The following is a 26149-nucleotide window of genomic DNA, read 5'->3' as shown; positions in this document are numbered from 1 at the left end:
TTTCATCAGCCATGTCTACAGACAACAGCCCTTCCCTCAGCACCTGATGCAGCCTCAGCGTGGAACCAGCCCAGGTGCCAAGCCACTGTGCCAGCTCAGGGGCCAAAGTTCTGGGTACACAGATTGCTCCATAGAGCAGCGCTGAATTAGGAAGACCTTGAAGTTTCTTTCAACACATTGGGCCTTTGTAACCCCGAGCCTTTAACAGCTGTTCACAATTTGGGATACCTTGCCGGCTGACTGCCTACAGCTTGATATGGAAAGACAAAAGAAAATAAAAAGCTTTTCCCAAGCCAGAACTCAAAGACGGTATATAAGGAAAACAAACCAGTGTAGAGTTATTCATTAGTGTTCCAGTTTGCATGAATCACAGAATTGTAGGGGTTGGAAGGGACCTCTAGAGATCATCGAGTCCAACCCCCCTGCCAAAGCAGGCTCCCTACACCACGTCGCACAGGTAGGCGTCCAGGCGGGTCTTGAATATCTCCAGAGAAGGAGACTCCACCACCCCCCTGGGCAGCCTGTTCCAGTGCTCCGTCACCCTCTCTGTAAAGAAGTTCTTGCGCACATTCGTGCGGAACTTCCTATGCTGAAGTTTCAGCCCATTTCCCCTAGTCCTGTCCCCACGCACTACTGAAAACAGACCAGCCTCGCCACTATGGCTCCCACACTTCAGGTATTTATAAACCTGGATCAAGTCCCCTCTCAGCCTTCTTTTCTCAAGGCTAAACAGACCCAGTTCCCTAAGTCTCTCCTACAAAACGGCTTAGGTTGGAAGTGACCTCAAAGACCACCTAGTTCTGACCTCCTGCCACAGGCAGTGTTGCCAACCACTGCATCAGGCACCAGCTCAGCTGCCCAGAGCCCCATCCAGCCTGATCTGAAGCACACCCAAGGGGCACCCACAACTTTAGGCAGCTGTGCCTACAGACATCACCACCCTCTTTCTCCCGGTCTCCCTCCCCGAGGCACAATCCCACCCCTCAGCACCCCGCAATAGGAACGCAGCGGCTCCACCCCGGAGGGGGCGGTGCGCGCCGCTGAGCTCCGCCCTCCACGCCGTCGGGAGGCGGCCGCGCGCCCCCGCGCGCCCCCGCGGCTACCTCAGCACTTCCGGGTCGGGGGCGGGGCCAGGCGAGGAGGTTGGTGCGTGACGTTGCCGGAGGGCTCCGGGCCGCTCGGCGCCTGTTATTGTTCTCGCCCCGCGCTTCCGAACGCCGCCGCGTCCATCCCGGGCGCCTCGGGGAGCGGCGGGAGAGGAGCAGCGAGCGAGAGAGAGAGCGGCCGATAGGGGCGGGAGGCGGCGGGGCGGAGGTCGGAGGGAGCGGCCGTTAACCGTTTCGAACTCTCCGCAGCGCGATCCCGGCCAGCGGGGGCGGGGGGAGAGCGCGCACGTCACGAAGGAGCGAGCGAGAGGCGGCAGCGGGCGGCCATGGCCTACGCGTATCTCTTCAAGTACATCATCATCGGGGACACAGGTAAGCGGAGGGAGCCCGGGGGCGGGCGGAGCGAGCGCGGGGCCCGGCTCCCCCGTTCCCATTTCCGCAGTGCTGGCGTCGCCGACGTGGTGGCTGCGCGCGGGGAGGCGGCTCCCCGCCCCTGCCACCGGCCCCGCCCGGGGCCTCCGCCCGCCGCGCGGCCTCGGGGCCCGCCGCCGTCTCTCCGGCGTTGCCTGCGGCATCCGGCGGGGCCGGGGAGCGGCTGTCACCGCGGGGCCGGCGCCTGGACGCCGTCCCCGCCTGCGGGCGGGCCTCGGAGGCCGCCGCGCCGTGCCTTCCGTGTGGGCCGCGGCGGTGCCGACCCCGGCTGCAGATGCTGGGAGGCCCGTTAAGGTGTGACAGCGTGCTGCCGGAGGGAAACGGAAAGCTTTGTTTCTTTTTCGATTTACGCGATTTTTGTTGGTTTTTTTTTTGGTCCGCTGGTGCTGTGCGTTGCGTCGGTCTCATCCCCTCTCTCATCCTTCGTAGAAACTTGCGGTGTGCTGGTTGTCACTGCCACGTAGCGAATAACCCTGCATACTGTTGCTGCGGGCATAACCATACGCTGATAGAAACTGCTGTCTGATGCCTCTTACCCGGTGTATTCTGTGTGCCCTTGGCACGGGGTGGATGTAGGTAGTTTCCATTCCAGCTGTTGTCAGGGGGAGGCAACTAACATAGTTAGATGTTGTGCCTGCGCATCATACATCTTCCTTGTTGTTTTCCTCATACCTGAGTAAATGCCTGCTTTAGTACCTTGTATGACGCAGACATCATCTTAGATATTCTTGCAGGGATACTTCCATAATTGTACTTCGTGAGCCATGTTGTAGGTAGAGTGTAATTAAACATAGCAGATGTGTTACATGTGAGGTTATTAAATATACTGGTTGCAATTACTACATTTTTAGAGGGTTTTTTTTTCCATTTTTTTTTTAAATCTGTTTTTGAACTCTGCAAGCATTTTTTGGGCTGGTGCAATTAGAAGCTGTAGTACAAATGTCTGTTAAGTGAGGTATCCCAGTTTTAACTACCATTTTGGAAACGTTAGGTTTGAGATAAGTGAAAATCCAGGTTTTTTTTCTTGAGTCTTTAAGCGAGTGACAGTTCATTAACCCAAAGGACGGGAGAATACCTGGGCAGCTTCAGGTGAAGAAGCAAGTTTGTCTTCCCAGGAGAATGCAGAATAGTGATGCAGAGTTCAGAGTGATGGCGCTTCGGAACCGGTGATCAGTTGTGCTGCATTTCTACAGCTGTGATTGCTGAAGTGGTAGGGAAGGCAGCAAACAATTGCTTTGGTATATTGATTGTATGCTGATTGAATTTTTAGAATGAACTTTGCATAGTGCAGCGGTCTGTGCTGCAATTCAGTTGCTTGAAATGAGAAATGCAGAATTGATGTGTGTCACTCCTGTCTCTTGTTTCAGCTTCTCGAGAGCCAAATATGGATGTAGTAAGATAGAGAAGGGAGATATGGGAAATAAGGGGAAACATGTCACAGATTTATCTTTTGTTTGTTTTATTGTTGGATTTGTGGTTTATTTGTTTGGGGGTTTGTTTTTTTTAGTTTCTTTGGTTTTTATTCAGAGTGGCTACAGGAAGCTAATTAAATCCAATGCAGTGATCGTTTTTGAGGAAAATGAAATATGCCAGTAGCAGAAAGTTGCTTTTGCTTTCATTCGAATTCTGAAAGACTCATCAGAGATCTGAACATAGCTAGTACTGAAGAGACAATTCATGTTGTGCAGTTGTTTCTTGTCAAAAGCGCTGTGATATTGCTACTGTTAACTCAGTCAAAGACAGTTGAACTGGTAGCTCTGATTATGGAATTTAACAATGGATGAGGGCTATCTCGATCTGTTCCAGTGGTGTTTTGTCACAGGGCCTTGCATGCCATGTAATTTTCACAGCAGTATGGAAATCCATCTCTGAGACTTGAGTGTCTTTGGAAGTGGATCAACTGCTTGGTGACTCAGCAATTGGTTGTAAACAAACTGTAGGAGAAAAGTAAGACAGCAGCAACCAAGGACAGATTTTAACATTTAGCTCATATTCTTTTTCAGCACTACAAAGCAAAGTGGGTTATGCAAGCCAAAAACAAAACAACCTAAAAACCTGCAGTTATACAAGGCACCTGCTTGTGTCTTCTCCAAATTGTGATTCCTGGTGCTTTCATCTACTTAAACACAGGAATTCAGCATGATCTCAGCCTCTTAAAATGACAGCCACAGGAACTGACTGTGCAACACTGCCTTTTGCTCAAGAGATCTTGTCACTTTGCTTACTCTGTTATTCATAGAACCATAGAATGGCCTGGGTTGAAAAGGGCTGCAATGGTGATCTGGTTTCAACACCCCTGCTATGTGCAGGGTCACCAACCACCAGACCAGGCTGCCCAGAGCCATGTCCAGCCTGGCCTTGAATGCCTGCAGGCATGAGACATCCACAACCTCTTTGTGCAGACTGTTACAGCATGTTACCACCCTCTGTGTGAAAAACTTCATCCTGGTATCCAACCTAAACCTCCACTGTCTCAGCTTTCATCGACATTCAGTGGCTTGTTTTCTGCTGGTACTTCAAGCACTGTAGCTTTATGAACACGGGCTTGATTCTATTGTGAATGTTACATTATTTAATTATTTATTTTTAGTTGGAGAAAGTGTGATTTGGGGTTGTTGTGGGAAGAACCTGAAATACCATGGCTGTTCCTAAGGTCTTCAGACATCATTGTTATGAATCTACACGTTTTTTCATTGTATCAGTGGGGCAGCAGCTGTAGAATTTCAGTGTTAGTGTCTTCAAGAGAAAAATGCAGGTCTTAAGGAATACTGGCTGCTTTTAGAGTTATCAGGAGAAGTCTTTTGGTCTGGATATTTCCTAAACATGGGAGTTTGCAAATGTGCTTAAGAGCATATGTAGAGAATTCTGCTTGGGCCTTACTCTTGAGACCTTTGTATTGGGATTGATGGGGTATTTTTTGGTTTGGCTGCCAGCAGGAGGTGGTGTGTTCCTCTGCACTTTCCTACACATCTGTTTTTGGCCATCAGCTGAAGTTTAGGTGGACTTTGAGTCAGGGTGAACTCTCTTAGCACACAAGGGTTGCCAGTTTTTGCAGTTATTAACTGAAAGTCTTCCTGTTCTTCTCAGAAGTTCTTCTGGATGACAGTGAAATCTCCTTTACAGCTTACATGTCTTTGTTACCAGTAATGTATTACCATATGGGAAGAAAATGATGCATAAGATGTCTGTAAATAGTAGGGCTGAATTTCCCCCCTGGCACTAAGTAGGATTTTCTGATATTAGAGTATGTTTAGTAGTTTCCATTAAAGACTGTTACAAAACTTTAGCGTGCCTGAAATATCAGTTTTGCAATGGTCAGATTTCTTGCTGCCAACATAATTTGTCAGTTGTATTCCATCTAAATGTCTGTGTATGATCAACGTTACTGCATCTTCCATGAGTGCGTCTGTCTTCCTCTTTTCTTTGATGGGTTAGTTCAGCAATCCTCAGAGTTTCTAGTGTAATGAGCTTTGAGTTGCCTTCCAAATTCAGTACATAATTGCTACCTATAAACCAAGGGTATCTCAGTTGTTCTTACTAGGCAAGGATGAGACAAAGTAGGATTGCTTTATGATCTCTCTTTCCTTACCTGAACAGCTTGCTTTACTCTAGAACGTCTGCTGTTTCACTTGTCCATGAGATTCTCAAATGTTGAAGTGAATTGACTTTATTTTCTCATCTCTTAGTGAAGTGTTTCCAGTGTCACTGCACTTTATTCTAGGATAGCTGTTACTTTCATGGCATTATACAAGGCAGAAGCCTCTTGCCCTTAATTTCTATAGATATGTTACAATAGTTCTTAACTAACCATGTTTTCATCACCCTAGAGCTGATGTGAGCAATTCATGGTAGTCTGAGAAGTTCTTCGTACTGCAAATCAGGAAACTGAACCTATGCTACTTACATCTTTCCTTGAGATGCTTTTGATGACACTTTGATCCTGATAATGTAGGTATTAGGTGTTGTATAAGTACATCTTAGATTCTTAGAAGTGGTTAACTAGAAATAGCAAACTGTAAGCACACTTGTGCAGTCTATTACTGTTTGCTCTCATACTAATTCTGATGTTCATTTAGTAAAAAGGTCTTGTTCAAGTTGTTTTAATTGAATGACTGGCAGTTTTCTAAGTCTGTAGGGATGATGTGGATCACAAACTACAACCTTGTGTAGTTCTGTTAGAAATCATTTCTGTTTTTAAAACCTGTAGAGCTAGCAGTTGAGTTGTGCCACGCAACAAGGAATGGGACAAAGCTGAATGTTCCTTTCAGTTTGTTGATCTGTACTGTGTTTTAATATAGAAATGAAAAGTTGCATTATTGCCTTCAGATGCATCGCTGTAAATAATATACAGCATTTTTTTTAAGCATTGAGTTAAATAGCCATCTTTACAGTACTGCTTTCCACAAGTACATATAGCCATCTTGAAGGGTTTTGAAGGTTATTTTCCTTTCTCATCCCCGGCAAATGAAGTCCCTTTGCTTTGTAAATAGCAGTTTGAAGCTGTGTAATCCCTCCTTCCTATTGGTTTTATTTAAAAGAAAAAAAATCTGTTAATGACAGAGTTGTCTGTCAGACATCTGTCTGATGAGAGTTTAAGGATAATCTTTGCTTTAAGTTAATGTCGTATTATGCTTAGCCCTTTGGAAGAGTCATATGTAACTCTACTTTGCTGAGCTGGAAAAATATGCTGTATTTGGAAAGGAAGGAGAGAATGAATGAGCTGCAGCCCGTGATGAGACAAGGGTTCATGAAACATCTGGAAGCAATCTAGAATAGTGCAGCCTACTGTAAGGAATCAGAAGTAGCTCATAAGCCAGATTAGAAGTCTGTATCTTGTGACATCTTTACTATTTAATTATCTGGTTTAAATCTGATTTAGTTTTAAAGTCTGTTATATGAGACTTGTCTGTTGAGGCAGGCTTGAGTCTATTTAAAGATTTATTTTTGTTTGTTTTCTTAATAGTAGGAGACGCAGGAAACTTGTTTCATCTCAGTATTGTGGCTTTGGTTGCTTGGGCATCCAAGTGACATAGTTGATGACAGGTTAAAAGGAGGAGGTCTGGCTCCTCATAATCTCATGGGAGATTATAATCTCATTTGCACTCTAGTATGAGCTGATTTAGCTCACAAATGCAGTAGGAAAATCCCTACATTTTGAGTTAGCTGGTTTACCCACACAGTAAGTAGTTGAGTTGGCCCAGGGGATTGCCTACCAAGGTCTGGAGTGCTTTCAAGAGTGGAAAATGGACCTAGGAGAATTGGTGAGAGTGACATATCGCAGGAGTCAGTTTTTGCCTCTGTGGGTGGTGAGCTGATTGGTCACCCTGTCTTGTGAAGCAACAAGAAAAAGTGGTCTGAGGTGTCTGAGCTAATCCAGTGCTTATCTACTGCCAAAGTGGGAGGTCCTGGTTACCTCTTGTCCTAGCTACAAACTTCTGAGCTATCAGCATCAGTACTTATCAATCCTTCAGAAAGACGGTTCAGTTCACAAAAGTGCTTTAAAGAAACAAAACCAGGCAAATAGCAGGTCAGGAAAGTATAAGAGCCTTTCTGAGTAAAGAGGCAGAATTGCATGGGAAGGAGTGAGTCTGCCTGTCAGAGGTGGTGAGCAGTTTTAACTACAGAGATTTGCCTTCACAATTCAGTACACTTAGACGAGTTTGAATTGTTGTGGATCCCTGTCTTCTGGCTGTAATGTGTGAGTAGGTGAGTTTTGTCCAGTGGTAATAAAAGCCTAGAAGTTCCTCTATGAAGACAGCAGTGCACCTCTGACTTTGTAGTTGACAGTTGATCAAGCATAAAAATGTATATTTCTTTTCCTTTTCTTGAGTTTTTCACAGAAACTCAGGAGCTGGGGGGGAAGAAGGAACCAAGTCAGCTTTCTTGTCAAAAGCAATTGAACTGGTTTATCTGTATCATTGTGAGTGCTGTGGTTACAGAGCTGCTTTCTAAATTGCTACAAGCAGGGTCTGCTGCCGGAGGGATCAACTCTTCGCTGTTTATTTGGTACCCCTTGTCTCATGCATGTTCTAATATTCTGGGTGACTGTCGTTTTCTGTTGGGTCATTTTCTTGACTTAGCTCACTGTGTAATCTTGTGAGTGAGAAGGGAGAGGTTAGCTCTGCTGCTCTGGCTTGCTGAGTAGTGAAGTGAATGCTGGTGCTGGAGTTAGGAGATGTTGAAGCATCTCTGGGCCAGTTGGGACCATAGCAAAGGTGTGGCAATGTTTTGCTTAGGGAAATTGACTGCAGAGCAACACCTGAATAAAGTAGGAGCTGTTATGGAAGGCAGGGAAATTTGGAGACTCCTCAGGCTGGTGGTTTGAATACAGAGATGGAAGAGTAAAATAGTACTGTGGCACAGGTTCCACATCACTTTCTATTGCTGTTTGAGCACTAAGAAATGAAGTGACTCTGCAACAGGGTCTTGCAAAGAAGCACACTGCTCTCTTCTGAGCACATCTGTTGCTTGAATTTGTTCCTAAGCAGAAGCTTTTGTTTTCTATTTGTTGGTGAAATGTATCCAAGATCTGTTCATATCTCATTTTAAGATATTAAGGGGTTTTTTTCTCCCCTGGGGATGGTTTGCCCGAAATAATTGTTGCAGTAAAACAGAGTATGAGTTAATAAATAACTAAATCTGTCCCTTCTGTGTTGTGCAGCTGACTAGCCTGGGACGTGCTCCTAGGGAGTCTGCCTCATTTCAGGCAGATTTACAGTGCTAAGAGTATGATTATCTCACAAATAGCCACTTTGCTCAAGAATTTACCAGTTGAGTTAGCATAAAACATTTGTACGTCACTTAATTGTCTGCCATGCAACTGTGAGATGATCTTTGCAGCACTGATATATCTCACATAATGGTAAACTGTTCAGGAGTTACAATATGACTCCCGTTCCTGACGAAGGTTCCTGTCTGTCTATGATAGCAGTCTGCTCATGCTCTAGAAATGTGTGGGTCACAAGCTGATGTAGTAAAAAATGTCTTGTTACAGATTTGTAATGTATTAGAACTATAAAATGAAACAAAAATGTTGCTATTAGATGTAGGCATTACAATATAAGCATTATCTAAAGATGAATTACAGTGTAAATTTAAGAGGAGCTGCAGCTTTGTTTGCAAGTTCTTGTAAAACTCAGTGCAACACTTATGGACTTCTGCAGGCTTTTGCTGGAGGCTGTGGAAGTAACAGGAATGGCGCTGATTAAAAACTGGTTAATGTCTTATGTTTCTGTTGAGTGAACCTATCGGTCTGCTCCTGAAAGCCTTGCTTTAAGAACATACAGGTGCAGGCATCATGGCCATTTTGTGCTAACTACAGGCTGTGCATGTGTCAAAGGGCTGCGCTTGTCCATCATCTGAACTGTGCTGACCATAGTGTTTGTACGTTCATCTGAACCAACAAGCTGCTCATCAGTCATCCAAGAAGAAAGATCAGATTGCTGTATGCAAACTGGTGCTGGGACACTGAATCAAATGTTGTTTTGTTGATTGAATTTTATACGTTTCTCTAGTGATGGTAATGATAGTAAGATTTTTGAGGTTGTGGTTTATTCAGTGATACTTGAAATTACTTTTTCAAGTTAATGGCAGAAGCTTTCCTGTGTTCTATTTCTGGATTGATTTATAGGTTGTTTTTGTAAGCGAGATGGCGATTATGTTCTATGGTGGGGCAGCTGTATTTCAGTAGTGGTGGTATAAAACTTATCTCTGTATGTAAACACTGCTCTGGGAGTATTATAATGGCTGTTATTTTAAGACTCCTTAGAGATCTGTGTTCTCTGTCTCTGCAGCTCCAGTATTCTGCCTGTCCTATAATCTGTTAATTATGTCTAGCGCTTGCCCATTCTTCCTCTTTTGTCATGTCCACTAACGCTGTTGGAGGCTGAATGTGACATAACCTCTAACTTCCCAGTTCTGGCAGCTTGCTATCATAAGCCAGAGAACTACAGGAAAAAAAAGAAAAACAACAATCTATTAAGGCCAATGCTGTAAACTTTGCCTTGGGCTGGAGTTCCATGACACTCTATGCTGTTCATCTGCTGGCTACTGCATTTCTCTTCCCTCACTTAAACTCACTCTCATTCTTGTCTGACCTGGCATTAAGCCATTTCTGTTTGCTTTGTCACTTTTCTTGTCAGGTTAGCACGCTAACCCAGCAGAAAACTGAAATGGCTTAGTCCAGTGAGTTCTGATGTGGTGTTGAGAAGGGAGCGTGAACATGCTGCAGGGAAGAGTAGGGACAGCAGCACCAGGGACTGGCTTAGCTGGCTGGAATTGCTGTCTCAATTGTTATTTACCTCTGAGTACTGAAATGCAAGTCTCTTATTTTTGTGAGCTTTAATTGAAACTGGTCTTAGCTTTTAAGACTAAACTGACAGATGGACAGTGAATCTGATGGAGTAGGCTTTGTTTTTTGTGAAACTATACTAAAAAACTCTGGGAATGTTGAAGTCAGCAGTAGAAAGATAAATGCCACTATCTTGGTGACAGTTGGACTGGATGATCTTCTAGGTCTTTTCCAACCTTGATGATTCTGTGATTTTGTGATCTGCAAACCTCTGGTATATATATCTTGTGTCTTGGAATATGGTTCTACTTTTACTTGTCTCTCTTTTTCTTTTTTTCTGCTATCTTTCTTTGTCAGGCATGTTGCTCCTGATCAGCTGTTGACCTCTGATATGTGGCTAAACTAGCCTTACCTCCCTGTACAGTTTAAAGAAAGTCCAGCTGGAGAATGGGTGCTACGGTATAACTTTTTGGTAGTGCAAAGTCTAAGTGTATAGAAATCAAATGTGTGATTCTCAAGTTGTATAAGGCTAAAAGTATGAAATAGGACAGAGCAGAACTGACAGAATGACACCTTCCAAGTAAAAGAACAAGAATAAACTATCTGTGAATAGTCAGTGTTTACAAATGCAGGCAGTTTGAGTATTTTTATCATCTATATCTGCTTTTATGTACTTCTATGTATGGAAGAAATTGCCCGTTTGCTGACCAGTGTCTGCGTAGTGTGAAGCAGTTGACCGTGTTATCCTGTTTGGATGTAATGTGAACTCACTTATTGCCTGTTCTGCACAGACTGCTTCTTGGCCTGTTGTTACTGCTCACTAGTTCCCACGTAATGCTCATAAACAGCCCACAAATACCTGTTGTTACCTCAGCTGATAAATTAGGAGATGTGGCAATGAGGTGTTATTGAGTATCATGTTAGCTTGAGAGAAAGTTGAAACTGCTGGGACTGAGGTGGAGTAGTGAGGAGCAGCAGGCCCTGTAGTTAGAGTAGTGAGAAGATATGAAATGGTGCTTTGAAAATCTGCTAGGAAACCCTTCTCCTTAGTTTTGAAGGCAGAACTACTTCTTCAAAATAATTAACTATTTTATTACATAGGAAACTTTAAAAACTGTTATGAGAGAGTTGTGTTTCTATGCATGTTTGAAACTCAGTATTTCAAAGTCTAGTGATGATTTTTTTTTAAACAATATACAAAACAATATACAGAATTCACCACAGTTGATTTATATTGACCCTTGAAAGATCATTTCAAAATTTACTTAAAACTTTTTTCTCTTCTTTTTCTTTTTAGGTGTTGGGAAATCATGTTTATTGTTACAGTTCACAGATAAGCGTTTTCAACCAGTCCATGATCTCACTATTGGTACGTCTCTTTGGTTCCCCCACAATACTAATGTGCTGTTTTGAAACATATTTAAGATTGCTTTGATTGGGTTTTTTTAAAGGGTTTTAAGCAAGTAGGGTGTCTCAGCACGTGTTTATGAGTTTGTGCTAAGCTAATGATGGAATTTTTTCCTATTAATGCAGCAGCAAATCTTTAGCTGATGAGTATTTGTTAGCTAATAAAGCCAAACAGAGGCCTGTTTCTTGCTTGAAAGATAATACAGAATCTGAAACAACAATAAAATTCATAGCTTTCTTGATGGTCTTCTGCCAAAAAGCTGAAAACTGAATGTGGACAGAATTGGTCAAGCCTGCAGTGCAATGAAGGTGATGCAAATGGCGGGTTTTCACTAGGGAACAGAGTATGAGCCTCTAGCTACAGAACTTTGAAGATAAGAAGTAGGTAAAACCAAAGTGAAGTTAACCTTAAAGATGAATGAGCGGGTTTGGCAGGAAGAACTTAGAGATAGTAAAGAATTATGTGTGAATGATGTGTGTCCTTTCCACTGTTTGAGATGGACAGATGTTTTTTCGTAATTTCTCAATAGATTGAGGACTGTTTGTGTTAGGTAGGATTTGATATTCATACTGTGGGAAGGGAATAAATGTTGTCAGAATGCATTGTCTCTGCATCTCTAACCACAGTAAATGATACCAGCTTCTATTTATATTTCCACATAAAATAAGAGGAATAGTGTGGGAATAATTTTTTCTGTGAACAAACTTAGTCTTCAGGTCAGTTTCACTATTAAGTATAACAAATGCAAGCCTCTAGGACATTTGCAGAACCTTTGAACTTTTTCGTGTTATTTCAGTCAACCTGTTAAGCTTTCCTTCTAATCATGCTGAGCATTGTACAGAATGTATCCCTAGTCTCTATTTTTAGCTTGTGTCCTGGAATAGGTAGACTTCCTGTGTTTGGAGGTACTAAAATAGACACTTGAAATGTAAACAAGTATTTTTCATGTAACAGAATGTATGCTGTGGCCATCTGATACAATTCAAACTTTCAGAGTAATTCAGTTTTCAAATACTTCTGATGTCTTGGCAGAATAAAAAGAATAAAAAGCCCAGGCTTCTTCATGGATGTGGAATTTGTTGTCTTTTCTTCTTTAGTCCTGCCAAATATATGACAACCATAAAAACATATGCCTTTGGCAGTCTGTGGCACATTTCTGCTTCTCAGCAACTTGACAGGCTGTGGGAAACAGCTTCACTTCAGCAGGATGGCTTTGGTGCAAGTTCAGTGCCTGCCATACAGCTGACATCTAAGAGCAGGTACAGAAGCTAGTGGCATGAGGAAGTGAGCCCAGGTAGCAGCATAGTGAGTGGTGTGGGAATGGAGCATGGGAAGCTCCTTGGAAAAGAAGAAAGGAGTACAGGCTGGAAGCTTCCTTCAGCATTACTGATAGGACATGTTTCTGTTTGGACTAGAATACTTCTCTCATTTACCCCAACAGATTTGGGAAGACAGAGATAGAGAATATGAGTTCAAACTGATACAAATGCCCATGCAGGGCGAGATAGGATGGGTTAGTATTATCTAATGTGCTTCCAGCTGATGATAAAACTCCAGAGAACCTGTGGATTTTGAAAGGCCTATGTAATGTAAGCACTTTCTTATTAACATAGTACTATTATCAATATAGTACAACAATTTTACAAAGTGGGAGTGCAGTTTCTATTTCTACAGTGGGCAACTCAGAAGAGAATGGAAATTGAAATTAGACATGGGGAAGAAAGTTACTTTAAGCGTGTAAAATTATACCTAAAGTTTAGTATAGCTAGCCTAGCATTTAGGTCTTAAATTCAGAGATAAACTTCAATGAAAATCAGGAAAAAAATGACAAAATTATTTGCTTCTGTACAGCCTGTCTTTTAGCTACATGCAGAGTTGTGCATAACTGTAATAGAATACTCAAACCTAAGAACTTAAAATGCAACAACTACCCGTATAGTTTTCACTTGAAAATGAAAGTAACTGGTATTAAAGTAATTGAAGCAAGGAGAAGCTGCGTGATGCAGTTAGCAGACAGATGGAACTAGGTTATGATTTTTGTAGATGGAATGGGTGGCAAAAACTACTGTAAAGTTTTTTTAGCTCTGACCATTGTGCTCAGGATTTACCTTCAACTTCAAACCTGGAAGGCTTCTGTTCCCTCTTTAAGAGAACATAGTTTCAAACTGGGTTGATTCAAATATAGATTTTTCTCTTAGCAAATATTTTGATGGCACAGGGTAAATACTTCTGACTCTCCTGTGAGGTTGAGTGTAGAACCAAACATTTAGGAAGGTTGCTGAGTTTCAATCAGCTGTTCAGTATCTGCATTTTTAGATCAAGTAAGAAGTGCTGAGGCTTCTGGTAGTCTTAAGCACCTTCCTCTGGCTTTGCACTCAACATCAGAGCATTACCTTTCACTTGTGCCCTCATTAGCATGCCTTCTCCTGTTCTTTTTATTTTGCATGTGATTACTGCAAGTTATTCAGAAGGTAGAGCACAGCATTCTTTGACTGCTGGGTTCTATTTGGCTCCAGTATCCTGTGGGAGGGAGAGTGGTTTCCTTCCTGCCTCTCCCTTCCCAAAAGTCATTACTTCTGCAGAAAGTAACTGTGCCCTAAAATGTTCACAGCAAGTTTTTGAAGAGGTGTTTAAAGTCTTTCAAGATAAGGATTGAAGACACAAATCTAGACAATTTTAAATGAAACTTGAGCTTTTAAATCTTTCGGTTTTTTGATGAAATAGTGTGAATCTATTTATATTTCCACATAAATACATAGTGTGAATCATAGCTTAATGGAAACTTTGCAGTCTTATAGTTATGTCTACTAACTCTAGGTATTTCTCATGTTTTACATACTGTAGTAATAGCCTCAAATTTATGCTTCATTTTCTTACTGATCTCAGAATTTCTTTAAAAGACTGATAGAAAATGCTGGATTTTTTCACTAGAGAAATTCATTTGTTGATTGGATTTTTTTTCCTTCTGTTACTTTCCTCTGCTACTTACCAGATTTGATGTTTAACTAGATGGGATTTTGGAAGCATTTTTTTCATAAAGACAGATGAATTCTAATGAATACAGTAATAGAATTTATCTTGTTGAAGGTGACATTCTTCTGATTGTTTTGACTATTCGATTGATAATGAATTGTAGATTTAATTTCTTTTGAACTGTCTGCAGTGATAAAACATTGGTAGTGTTAAAAATGACTGGGACTGTATTCGGTTTTATATTTGTACACAAGCACGTGTTTTTTTCTGCTCTGAGAAAGAGCCATTAAATCATTTTGAAAACTTGGTAGGAAATATCCCCTTGGCACTTGCTCTCTAATCAATGTATTTATAAGGCAGTTGGAAAAGTAGAGTTTTCTTCCTTCTGGAAGACATTCAAGCTCTTTAAAGCAGCTCAAGAATTAACTAAAGCAGAAGGAGAAATAGATTATCAACTACTGTGAATGCAGGAACGTGAGTTAACTCAGTATTGTATTTCTAGGAAACATTCTTTCTGATGTCTTCTAATGTAATCTTCTATAAAATCTATCCAGGTGTAGAATTTGGGGCTCGAATGATCACTATTGATGGAAAACAGATTAAGCTTCAGATATGGGATACGGTAAGTAATAAAACAAGTTACTTAAACATGTGGCTCCACCAGCTTTTTCTTTTGTCATTCTGATTAAGCTCCCTGTGACCTACACCATGTTAGCCTGAGTGTTGCAGCTTTCTATGACTTCTCTGAACGTGAAAAATGAGCTGAAAGAAAATTCTTTTTTGATGTGATGTGCTCTTAAAACTTTGCAAATTGCTGCTGTTTGTACCGTAACCCAACTTCCACAAGCAACGCTTGCTAAGGTTTATGAGACGCTTCACTTTTTTTTTCTTCTTTTTCCCAAAACTTGCTGTATTACTCAGAACTTAGATTCCTCTGTGTAGTCTTTCTGTGTTCATGCTGTTTGGCTAATGTCGCTTTCTGTTGACATGTGTTTTGATCAAGAGTTTTGCTCAAGAGCTGTCTAGAGTAGATTTTTGCATTTGCAATGTAGGATATAAAAGATACTGCTCTCTGTTTTCACAGAAAATGTCAAGAACTCCAGTTCACTATAGTCATCATAATACTTGAACGGTTAAGAGGGGGTGGTAAAAGCAAACAAACCCATAGACCTTGACTTTCAGGGGGAGTTCAGATTAAAACATGTATTAGCAAAGTCAGATATATTCTTGTTGGTTGCTGTAGCACACAGAGCAGTTGGCCTCGGTGTTCTTGTCCTGATTCAACATCTTTAAGACACCCATACCAATAACTTGTCCTGTGTGCTTAGCTGTTTCATAAGTCACAGTTTTATTTCCTTTTCCAAAAGCATTTTAAGATATCTGTAGGAACCAACAGATGTATACTCACATTTGTGCTCTTTCCAGCATAGCAAATCAGTAAGAGAAGATACATTAGATATACACATATATATAAAAAATATAAGCAAAAGCAGTACTTTAGATAACTTCATAACTAAAATCAAATGTGCCTTATTTATTTTACAAGATCATCATTTAAATTCATGTCTAAAACCTGTGCCTCCTTACATATTCTGCATGGTATAAATGAATTATGCTCAGGTTGTGAATCAGGCTTTTTCTAAGCCTGGACATTTTTACAGCTACAACTGTGGATCAGCAAACTACCAAAGTAGCTGAGACTTCGTAAGTTCAATAGACAACCAAAGGGCAGCATAAAGAGAAGATTCAGGTGTAAACTTTTAGTATGTGACATAACTGTGTGATGAGAAATTGATCCTGGTTTCCTAAACTGGGACAGATTGTCTGCAGACAGAACTACATTTTTTACTACCTATGTAGTCATTGCATTTCAGTATCTTTCAGACTGATTTTATTCATGTGCTATTATCTGTTGCCTGGATATGTGTGAGCTTTACCTATTTTTTAGTAGATTGTTTTCCTTTGTGCATCGGATTGAGTAGCTCTTCTGTCTTTTTGGCTACTTACATGCATGCAGAGTGTCCGATAGCCACAAATTCAATGGAGTTGCTCTTGATTGTAAATTATAAGCTGTTTTTTTGGCAGGGATTTTATTTGTCTAGATTCTTAACTGGTAACATAAATATACTAAAAATACTCATTGAAAGCTTTCATATTCTCTGAAAAGATTGGGTAATCGTGGTTAATAATTTATAAATTGTGAGCGCTGAATGACTTAGTATGTTGCCTGGAGTTAAAACGTAGACTGCGTGTGGACTTTTTTAAATGCAGGATAAATGTATTGTAATCAAGTCTCATAAGCATATCTACGTTCCAATGGCTCAGTTTTGGGCTTGGCTACAAAGGTGTTAAAGAAATGGTAAGATAAGAAATACAGTGAGGCACATTTCAAACGTATGAATGCCAAGGTACACAAATATGTCCATAATGACCAAAGTTATTGTGCTTCTGTTGTTTGTTTGGGATGAACATTTCCTGCATTTCTTTTCCTGTTAACAAAAGCTACTAATTGTTGCTGGTGCTATCCTGATATTTGAAGCTGTAACAATTTCTGTTTGACAAAAGAAACACGTGTGGCTAAGAAAACTTGATACACTGAGTCACACGCAGCACCACCACTTCTCTGATTTAATGCTGTTCGTACATGCCTACTTTTAATCTGTTACTGAGCAAGAAGCATCTTGAGCAAATGCATGAGAAATGGAAAACTAGATAAAAAGTTGTTTCCCCTGGTTAAAAGTAAGTAAGGACTTTGGCTTTCTTAAGCAAATTTTTCTTACCTGATATTTCGACGCTGTGGTGATCAGTTTGTTGTCTTCAGCAGATCAGTGCAGCTCCAAGGAAAGGTGTATTCCTTAGTAAAGGGCAGTGCGTGGAAGCTGCAGCATAGCTTACTGCAGGAGTAAATTAACTCAGGGGCAGCTGACGTGAACAGCACTGTGTGTCAGTGAGATCCGTTTGTGTAGTTTCTGTTGGATTTCTTTTATTATTCTTTTTCATACCATAACCCAAGAATATTTGCCTTCATTAGCATCTTAGTTCGATTCAGGAGTGGGCTGTAGAAACAGGGGCTGCTTACTGCACTCTGGGTTTCATGTGGGAGTACACAAACTGGATTCCTTTTGGATGAGGCTGCGCTGGAAGATATGCTCAAGGAATGCACATGTGCCCATTAGCAATTGTAGTATGGTATTTGTTCCTCTGAGCTGATGTCTGATAAAACTACCCTGAAGTGAAATGAAAGCAAAATACTGGACAAAAAAAACTTGAATAAAAGATGCTTGGTGTGAGCACTGTGTACTTGTGTTCATTGTTGCAGTCTCAAGACTACTTCTTTTTGTACATTGACACCAGTGCATCCCTTCATCATGTCCCAGCAGTGGAGGGTGCTTCTGGATAGGTTCTCCCTGCTGCCTAGCTCCAGAAGCTTGCTGCAGTGTGCGCTGCAGCATGTCAAGGTGTTTAGGTCTGGAAGTCCTTGGATTTAATTTCTAGTTCCTAATGCTTTTAGGTCAGTCAAGGGGGATGCAAGTATTAATTATTATCAATTAATTATCAAATTATTCTTTTGTCTGCCCCTGGATTATTTCATTTCCTGTGATCTTATGAAAGATTTTCATTAGTTGGAAAGACTGAGGAGTAGTTTTGCCATAAACGGTTATCTGGTAGTTTACTAGTATGAGAAGTTTGGATGCTGTTTTTTGGTAGAGTGTGGTAGTTGAGCTAGCATCAGTTACCAGCATCCCCTTTCTGTCTGGGGACCTAAAAGTAGAAGTGGCCTGTAGAAGCTGGTAAGGATCAGCTACTGTGTTTGTTCTAGGAGCCGTTTAGCTTCACAGGGTTAAATAAGCTGTGTAGATGAAGGTTGCTTGTCTTGTGGCAGTACAACACTGAGAAATATAAAAATCATTTCTCCTCAGAAGAAAACTTCATTGTTGCAGAATGCTGCTGGGCTTGTTACCAGGCTGAGTCAGTATCCTTCTTTTTGTTTTTGACAGGGGTTGTTCTGTATTGTATTTATTGTTACTTACATCATTGTTGATGAGCAAAAATAAGCAGCAGTTGAAAGAGGGAATTAAAGTCCTCTCAGATGCTGCAGGGGGTTGAGTCTAAGTAATAATATTTATGTTTTACAGATTAAATTGATGTGAATGAGCGTGTTTTTTTTCTGTGTTTGAAGAAAATTGTTAATATTTCTCCTTCATTTCAAGGAAATCAATGATCAAAAATATTTATTTCATAATAACAGAGAAAGATCTCTCTTAGGGTAAGGCTGAGATAGGAGAGCTAGTCTTCCTTGTGTCAGCAGTGAAACTTGAGCTCAAGTGGCCCTAGTTACTACTTCTGATAGTGGAGAGCTGAAGCTTTCTGGTTCTGTAAGTGTGTTGGGAATTGCTTTGGTTGTCTAAATTGCGTGCATTCAGCATCAGAAAAGAAAAGCATGTATACAGTTCTACCCTTGGGTATTCTTATTCCTCGTGAAACTTCAGTTCTTATTAGGATGCTGACAGTTATTTTTGAAGTAGTTTGTAACTTGGCTGAGTAATTCACATAAGTCTGACATCTTTAAAAGTTTTAAAGAAATCATATTCACCTGTGTTTTTTAGTTTCATCTCTTATACAAGATACAGATCTTAGTAAAGAACATTTTTGCTGGAAGGCATTGTTGTTTCTGTATTTTTACGCTGCCTTTATGCCTATTTGTTGTAATAGATGCTAGTAAATCACCTGAAAATTATTTTTATTCCAGAGTAAGAGACGTAATAACAAGATGTTATTGCATTTGTATCAGCAAGTTACTGTGTGACTGAAAGCCTGTACATTTATTTATAGTTTTCAAAACTGTGCTGAAGGATATCTATTGAAATGGAATGGCCTGCCCAGGCAGGTGGTGGAGTCGCCATCCCTGGCAGTGTTCAGAAGGTGTCTGGATAAGGAGCTAGGAGATATGGCTTAGTGTTTTTTCTGTAGGCATGGTAAAGGGAGGACGGTTGGACTAGATGATCTTGTAGGTCCTTTCCAACCTTGTGATTCTACGATTCTATTGCTCTTTGCTCTTCTCCCTTTCTGGAATGTTTTATTCAAGGGATCAACTTGTTGAAGTAGATCCCAGCTGGCAGTTGTCATGAGTGGTCTGACAGCAGCATGAACTGCTTAATTTTTTTTTTCCAGTTTGCTCCAAAAGTTATGCCTGCTACTTATTTCCTTAGAGATGACAACAGATGCAAAGAATGCAATAACACTGTTTGATAGAGAAAATTATTGGCTACAAAACTAGTTTTCAACATAGTCACTATAATTAGGTTTGCATTTTCACCAGCAGTGAACAAGAACCTGCACGCTGTGCATATAAAAAGTCTCCACCAACAGAGTTGACCTGATGTTGCCACTGCTGAAATGCACCACCCACTGCAAGCATTGATGAGTGTCAGTGGTGCAATTTTTTCCACATGGAGGAATTCACTTCCACCCCTTTGCTTAATATGCACTTCCATGTCAGACACTATTTGATCAGACTGCCCCTCTGCTTCCATCTGTCACGTGGCAGCAAAATGTAATGGAATATTGGCAGGAAGATTCAGTCTCTACTGCCATACCACCACCACCATCTGTCTCTGATGTTGTGTGCCAGTGTAGTAATACAGGTGACATTACTTTTGGATCTATGAGAAGTGGTCCAAAAATACACAACAGGATCTTTCGAAGTACCCTTTTTGATAACAGGGACTTGTCTATACATTTCACAACTGAAACCTCCATAACTACACTGCATCCTTGGAAATGCTGCTGAGATTTCCTTTAGGAAGTGTAATACTTGAAGATTTTCTCTTGTGCCACAGGTGTGTCAACTGTAACGCAGTTGTGTGGCCTAGAAAACTTGAACTCGGGGTTTGTATTTCTGTGCACTAATGTGATGGGCAATGCTTTACGTTCTGATAGTACCATTACTTTGAAGTTGCACCTTGGTCTATACACAGTTTTATATTTAGAGAAGAGTGGGAATGTATGTCCACACAGTTGAGCAGTTCATGTAGGGATTAAGGCTTCTAGTACTATTTTGAAGACTTGTAACTCAAACTTCGATTACTTTAGTCGCTCATTTTAGAAAGTTTATCTTCATTAGCTGATATGGTATGAACTCTAAAAGCTCATAGTCCAAAAGGCAACCAAAGCATGTGTTATTTAACAAAGAATCAGTTGCTTATCAGAGGCTCGCTTTTTCTTATTTTTAATGAGCTTCTACTCATGCCAGAACCAGCACCCTTTACCCTAAAGAGAAAAGAGGCATGTTTAGGTCTGTATTGCATGGTTGAGCATTGGTTCCTGTGGGCTGCCTTGTCAGGACTAAAGTTTCTGTGAGTGAGATAATTGTTGTTATCTACAAGAGCTTCCATCTTCTACCTTCTTATGCTGTGCAACTCTGAAAGCAGGTGTAACCTGACATTGCTTCAGAGCAAAGGTTTGTGTTGTTTCTACCAGATGTAATTAGGCCTTCATTTAGTGTCTACTGCCACTAACTACTAACTCCCCTGCTCCTTATTCCCTCATTCAATCTCTGCCATATGCTGCTGAAAAATTAAACAGCTGTGTCAGGCAGAGTGCTTCTGCCCTTCTGCTCAGTTGGTGGGGAGGCCACACCTCCCAGTGTCCTGTTCTGGGCTCCCAGTACAAGAGACCTGGGCATACTGGAGAGTTCAGTAAGGTGTTGAAGGGATGGGAGCACCTTTCTTTGAATTGATGCTCAGAGAGTTGGGACCCTTCAGCCTGAAGGAGTCATAAGGGAGGACTCTTACCAGGGTCTGTAAATAAAGGAAGGGGTTGTACAGTGAAGATGGAGCTCAGCGGCAGGACAAGATGTCATGGACACAAACTGAAACACAAGGAGTTCCCTTTCAACACCAGGGAACAATTCTTAGGGAAAGAAAGAGAAAGTCTGTGAATGACTGTGTGCTGCCACAGGTTCCCTAGAAAGGTTGTGGTCTCTGTTTTGGAGATCTTCAGAAGCTGCCTGAATGTGGCCCTGAGCACCCAGCTATGGGTGGCCCTGTTTGAGCAGGGGCTGGATAACATGGACTCAGAGATCCCTTCTGATCTCAGTTGTTCTGTGAGGAAACTGAAAATTTGGAAATTCCCTTGAATATAGAAGTGGAGAAAAGTGTTACATTTTAGGAAAGCATGGAAAAGATTATATGCATGCTGTTAGTTTCACTTGACAAGATGGAGGGCTCTCGTATAAAAACCTGGTTTTGGTTTTATACTGCGCTTCCTTACTGCTTGTTCTGTCCATTGCTTCTCAAAGCAAGTAGCTGAACTTTAATTGGTCCCTCTTTGCAAGTTAGATGAAGTATCAAAACCATAAGAAATCTGTATTTTAAAATACGTTATTATAGTCATAGTAATAAATAGTATATTTTGGGGTATTAGCCTATGCTTCTGTATTTTGTCTTCCTCTCCTCTTGAAATAAAGGGGTTGGAGGCAAAAGAGCAAGTTGTCAAGTAATAACATTCAAGTAATTATGATAAAAATAAATATACATGGAGAATCTTTTACATGCCTAATCAATGTTAATTTGACCTTACAGTTCTTTCATTTAGATTTCTTTTGTTGAAGTAGACTTCAAATAAATGCTTCTTACTCTTTTACGTATAATAGGTAAATCTCTACATGTAGAGATGCATTTTTATGTATTACACATACATATATACCTTCATATATTGTATTTTATGGCGTTTTTCTACAGAAACTCATTTTTTTCCTGTTTAGAATATAAAAGAGGTTTTGGTTTCTGTTGTCTTGGTGTAAGTAAACACAAGTTTGTTATTGCTAAATGGAAAACTGTATCTCTGGGGAAGATAGTAACATTTTCCACCCTCTTCTCAGTCTTTCCTTCAGGAAGCAGTGGTATTTAAGAGATATCATCATGTGCAAGTAATAAACAGTTGAAGATGTTACAGTAATATCAGGATTGAAATACCAAATGAATCTTGTTAGAGCTTCGAATTCTTACATTCTTGTAGAACTGGTAGAACCTCTGGCAACTGTGGTTGACTTTAACTTGTTTGTCTTCCACAGCAAATTATTTAACGTGACAAGGTTGAATTGATGAGGGTGAAAGGTATGGTAAGATGTGATAGGCTTTGTCTCAGTAATGCACATTTTTTTGGCAATGCTTAGAATATATTATTAAAAGTAACTTGTTTATTATTGACTAGTAAGGAGGACAATGTTTTATGCATCTACTATATGCACTTGAGCAAGTCATCATGCTAAGATGAAACTCTTGACTTTTTTGGATCTCCTGGGCAAGGAATCCAGTACTGAGCTAAATGCTTGTTTGTTTTTACTATTCCTTAGTGTACTCTAGTAGATTGCCTATATTTTGTTACCTTTGTCTATATGAAGATGGGCTTGGATTGGTCTCTTGTCCTAGTCCACATAAAAATGTTGTGCTCTAGATTCTACTACTGTATATTCTGATTGAGTGGCAGAGTCTAGCACAGGTGTTCCTGAAATTCAAGACAACCATACGTTATGGAAATACAGTGATTGTGAGAAGATTCCATAGATCTGGCTGAATCATAGCTTGTACTTTGCACAAGCTTTGATAAATATTTCATTCTCATTTTTCATAGCTTTAAATCAGAATAATTTCCTGTAATCGTAAGGATAACTATCTTACTGCATGTGTCATTTTTCACTGTTAACATTTGTGTTTCTTAGTCATGTTCTGCGCTATCTTTGAATTAAAGTAAAGCTTTTGTTAATGCTAAATATTAAAAATCTTTTTTTTCTAGTAACTGTTAATTGCTAGATAGCACTTCTGAAAAACACAAACATGGAAGCTCAAGATTTGCAACTACAAATATTTATCTTTCAGACCTTTGATTTTTAATACAGGAGGGAAAAGAGTTATACCTTTGTCTTTTAGCTTTTTCCACACTAACTGTTTGACCTGTGCTCTTTAAAATCATTTTCATAAATGCAGACAAGGTTTTGGGTTGGCTATTGCATGTTAGTGAAGAATATCTTAGTAAAGAAAACTCAAAGCAGCTGTGAATTGTTGGAAGGTGATTAAAATGTAAGCTGATAAGAACGTTCTTCTAAGAGCAGAGATTTTTACAGAACGCTTTTCTGTAAGAACTGTCTAATTTCTGTAGTATCTCGCAAGTTTTTCACCAGTGGGTATGGAGACGACTGTTGCATTCTGTGGCTCTTTGACACGTGTTATTTATCAAGTACAGGGGAAATTGATTAGCAGTGGAGCAGAATTGTGTAGAATTGAATTCAAAACCATTTTCTGTTTTTTCATAATAAAATGATTACTGAAAGAATTCCATCTGAAGACTGTTGAAAGCTGGCTGCAGTTTATGATATAACGGATAAAATCTGCATCCTTGGCCTTCCAACAACCTCTACACCAGCAGATGGTGGGCGTAAAGATGTCATTCATCATTTATTTACAATGGGCTTTATTTATTCTAGTGTCAACAGCTGCCCCAGGGAGCGGGTTATTGAATTCAAATGTGAAGCTCTGGGTTATTTGCTTCCTTTCAAATTTGTCTTCAGAGCTTAGTTGCTAGGAGTCCATTCTGTGCTCTAATAATGATTCATGTATTGTGAAGCCATTCAGTAAATTGGGTTGTCAGGGATTGCCAAAAAAGGTTTAGAGGTCTTGTTCCGTTTTTTTTTTTCTTTCTTTTTTAACTGCACAGTGCTGTAGTTGGTGTCTCCTCCTTATGTGCCTTCTTTTGCCAGTGTTAGAGACTTTGTCCCCAGTTGTTCCCTCTCTGATTTCCCCTCCTTATACTTCCTTGCCCTCACAAAAGTAGTAAGTTTATGGTTTTCAGCAATGAAACACAAATTTGAGACATGAAATAATGAAACTTTGTCTTCTGCAGGCAGGGCAGGAGTCCTTCCGTTCCATTACGAGGTCATACTACAGAGGGGCAGCAGGGGCTTTACTAGTGTATGACATTACAAGGTGAGGATATGGAGGAAGTTACAACTGTACTAAAATTATGTGTCTTTGTAGACTTGTATTGTGATATATAGCAATGTTAAAAATGTCTAGTTCAGCATGGTTTATTGTAGAAATACATGCAGTCTAATGTTCTATCATGTTTGTTAAGTCATCAATATCAAATAAAATCCAGGTTCAGTATATATACTTCTAATTTTATCATTATACTGATTGAGAAAAAGTATGTATAAACTCTTGGGAGGAATCAAAGTATTTATATAAAGTATTTCACCATGAACCTCTAGATTATCTTTATTGTGAATGGCATTAAAATATTTCATGAATTCCTTTTTTTGTGTTTTTATTACCGTGAACTATAATTTTTCTTTTGCTATAGCAAACTTTTTACTTAGCTGCCATTCTTGAAATAAATAAGTCCAAAGTAGCAAAATATCAGAGTCTGATTACATAGAAATACCAGGAAACTTCTACCAATGCTGTCTTTTATCAAGCTGGGGAATATAGTTCTCAAGGTGTGATTTCAGAAGCAGATGTTCAGAAGTAACTGAGATATTCCTGCAGTCTTGAATAAAGTGTCTGTAACTCTTGTCTGCAATACCATGGTGTGATTTTCAACCAAAAAAATTATTACAACTCAATTGTGAAAATATACAGGCTCCAAGGCATTACTACGTTGTGTGATTCCTTTTTGTGGATCTTGGGTCTCATTGCTGAATTAAGCAATGAGATTTCTTGGTTTCTCTTTTGTTCCCTGCTTATTTCTAAATGTCAAGAAAGCAATCTGTTCTTTCCAGTTGACTTCCAACAAATCAGTCTTTGATTTGTAAGTAGGTGGCTTTCTGCTTGTGAAATATTAAATACACATTCACGTTATTAAATATTTAGCGTACATTTTCTGTGAGATGTTACATTGTCATCTTGTACCTATCTTACTATAAAATACTTTACTGCTAAATTCATTATTAAATTTATAAATGCAGAGAAGCGATTGTCAACCTTTTCATTTGGCAGCAGTAGAATAAATATTACTTTATGAATAAATGACTCTCTGTATTGTTGTTTGAATTCATTTGAGGATGTTACAGAAACTAGCAGTCTAAAACTGCAGTCAGCAGACTTTATCTGTGTATAACTATGCAGATTTTCATGACCATAAGAATACTCTCTGTAGTAAATGTTTCCAGTTACTCTTTACTCAGAGTTCGTTAATGCTCCATGTCTACTACATTTTTGTTCGCTTGTTTTCCTTTCACAAAGGGATTACTAGCTTTTATCCCTGAAGCGTATACATTAATAAATGAGTTGGTTGCTCAGGTAGAGAAAAAGATTTGTATATATATATATATTCTTTTAAGTACTGCCTTTGATTGTCCTTCTCTTCATTTTTCAGGAGGGACACTTTCAATCACTTGACAACTTGGTTAGAAGATGCTCGTCAGCATTCCAATTCCAACATGGTTATAATGCTTATTGGAAATAAAAGGTAAAACTTAATGAATTAAGACTTTGTAGATGGTGGAAATTTAAAACTTTTCTCATTACCTGTTTGTTTTTTTTTCATCCTAAGTGGTGATGACACCACATATAAGCGCATAGATCTGTCCCTTATAAAGGGAATATGGCTCCTTATCTGGGTGTTTTAATATGGGTTGCTGTTCCAGTTAGAGTCACAGTAGAGGAAGTGTCACTTAGCAAAATGAAATCCGTGCTATCGGATTCACTTGAAAAACATTTATCAAATACAAAAAAATGCATGCCTCAGAAATTATAAAGTGCTTCTGAACTTCAGGCTCGCTTCATATTCTGTACATTTCAACTGGGATTGGGGTCAGAAGCTTTTTAGCCATGTCCTAATAATTCAAAAGATTGTAAGTTTGTTAGTGAATTTAGAAAGAGTTATCTGCTTGTTTTTTCTTCATCAACAAGACTTTCCAGAGTTCTGAAATGGTTCCCTATT

At 40.0% G+C, this 26149-nt stretch overlaps 1 protein-coding gene across 2 annotated transcripts in view; it reads left to right on the top strand.

Annotated features, from left to right (window-relative positions):
* Window positions 1-1110: 1110 nt before the first annotated feature.
* RAB2A (RAB2A, member RAS oncogene family) overlaps window positions 1111-26149 on the top strand; it is a 41302-nt gene continuing 16263 nt past the window's right edge. The window contains exons 1-6 of one of the 2 annotated variants that reach the window (XM_072328499.1): window positions 1111-1142; window positions 1356-1478; window positions 11126-11197; window positions 14764-14831; window positions 24110-24192; window positions 25583-25675. In XM_072328499.1, the coding sequence (XP_072184600.1) occupies window positions 1433-1478; window positions 11126-11197; window positions 14764-14831; window positions 24110-24192; window positions 25583-25675 (362 nt within the window). In that variant the 5' untranslated portion in view covers window positions 1111-1142; window positions 1356-1432. Of the gene's footprint in view, window positions 1147-1355; window positions 1479-11125; window positions 11198-14763; window positions 14832-24109; window positions 24193-25582; window positions 25676-26149 lie in introns of both variants that reach the window. The other variant, XM_072328500.1, reaches the window with a different exon arrangement.

The sequence above is a fragment of the Excalfactoria chinensis genome, chromosome 2, assembly GCF_039878825.1.
Source record: "Excalfactoria chinensis isolate bCotChi1 chromosome 2, bCotChi1.hap2, whole genome shotgun sequence".
Taxonomy (NCBI): Eukaryota; Metazoa; Chordata; class Aves; order Galliformes; family Phasianidae; genus Excalfactoria; species Excalfactoria chinensis.
Note: the sequence above shows the minus strand (reverse complement) of the source record. Positions and strands in the feature narration are given on the sequence as shown.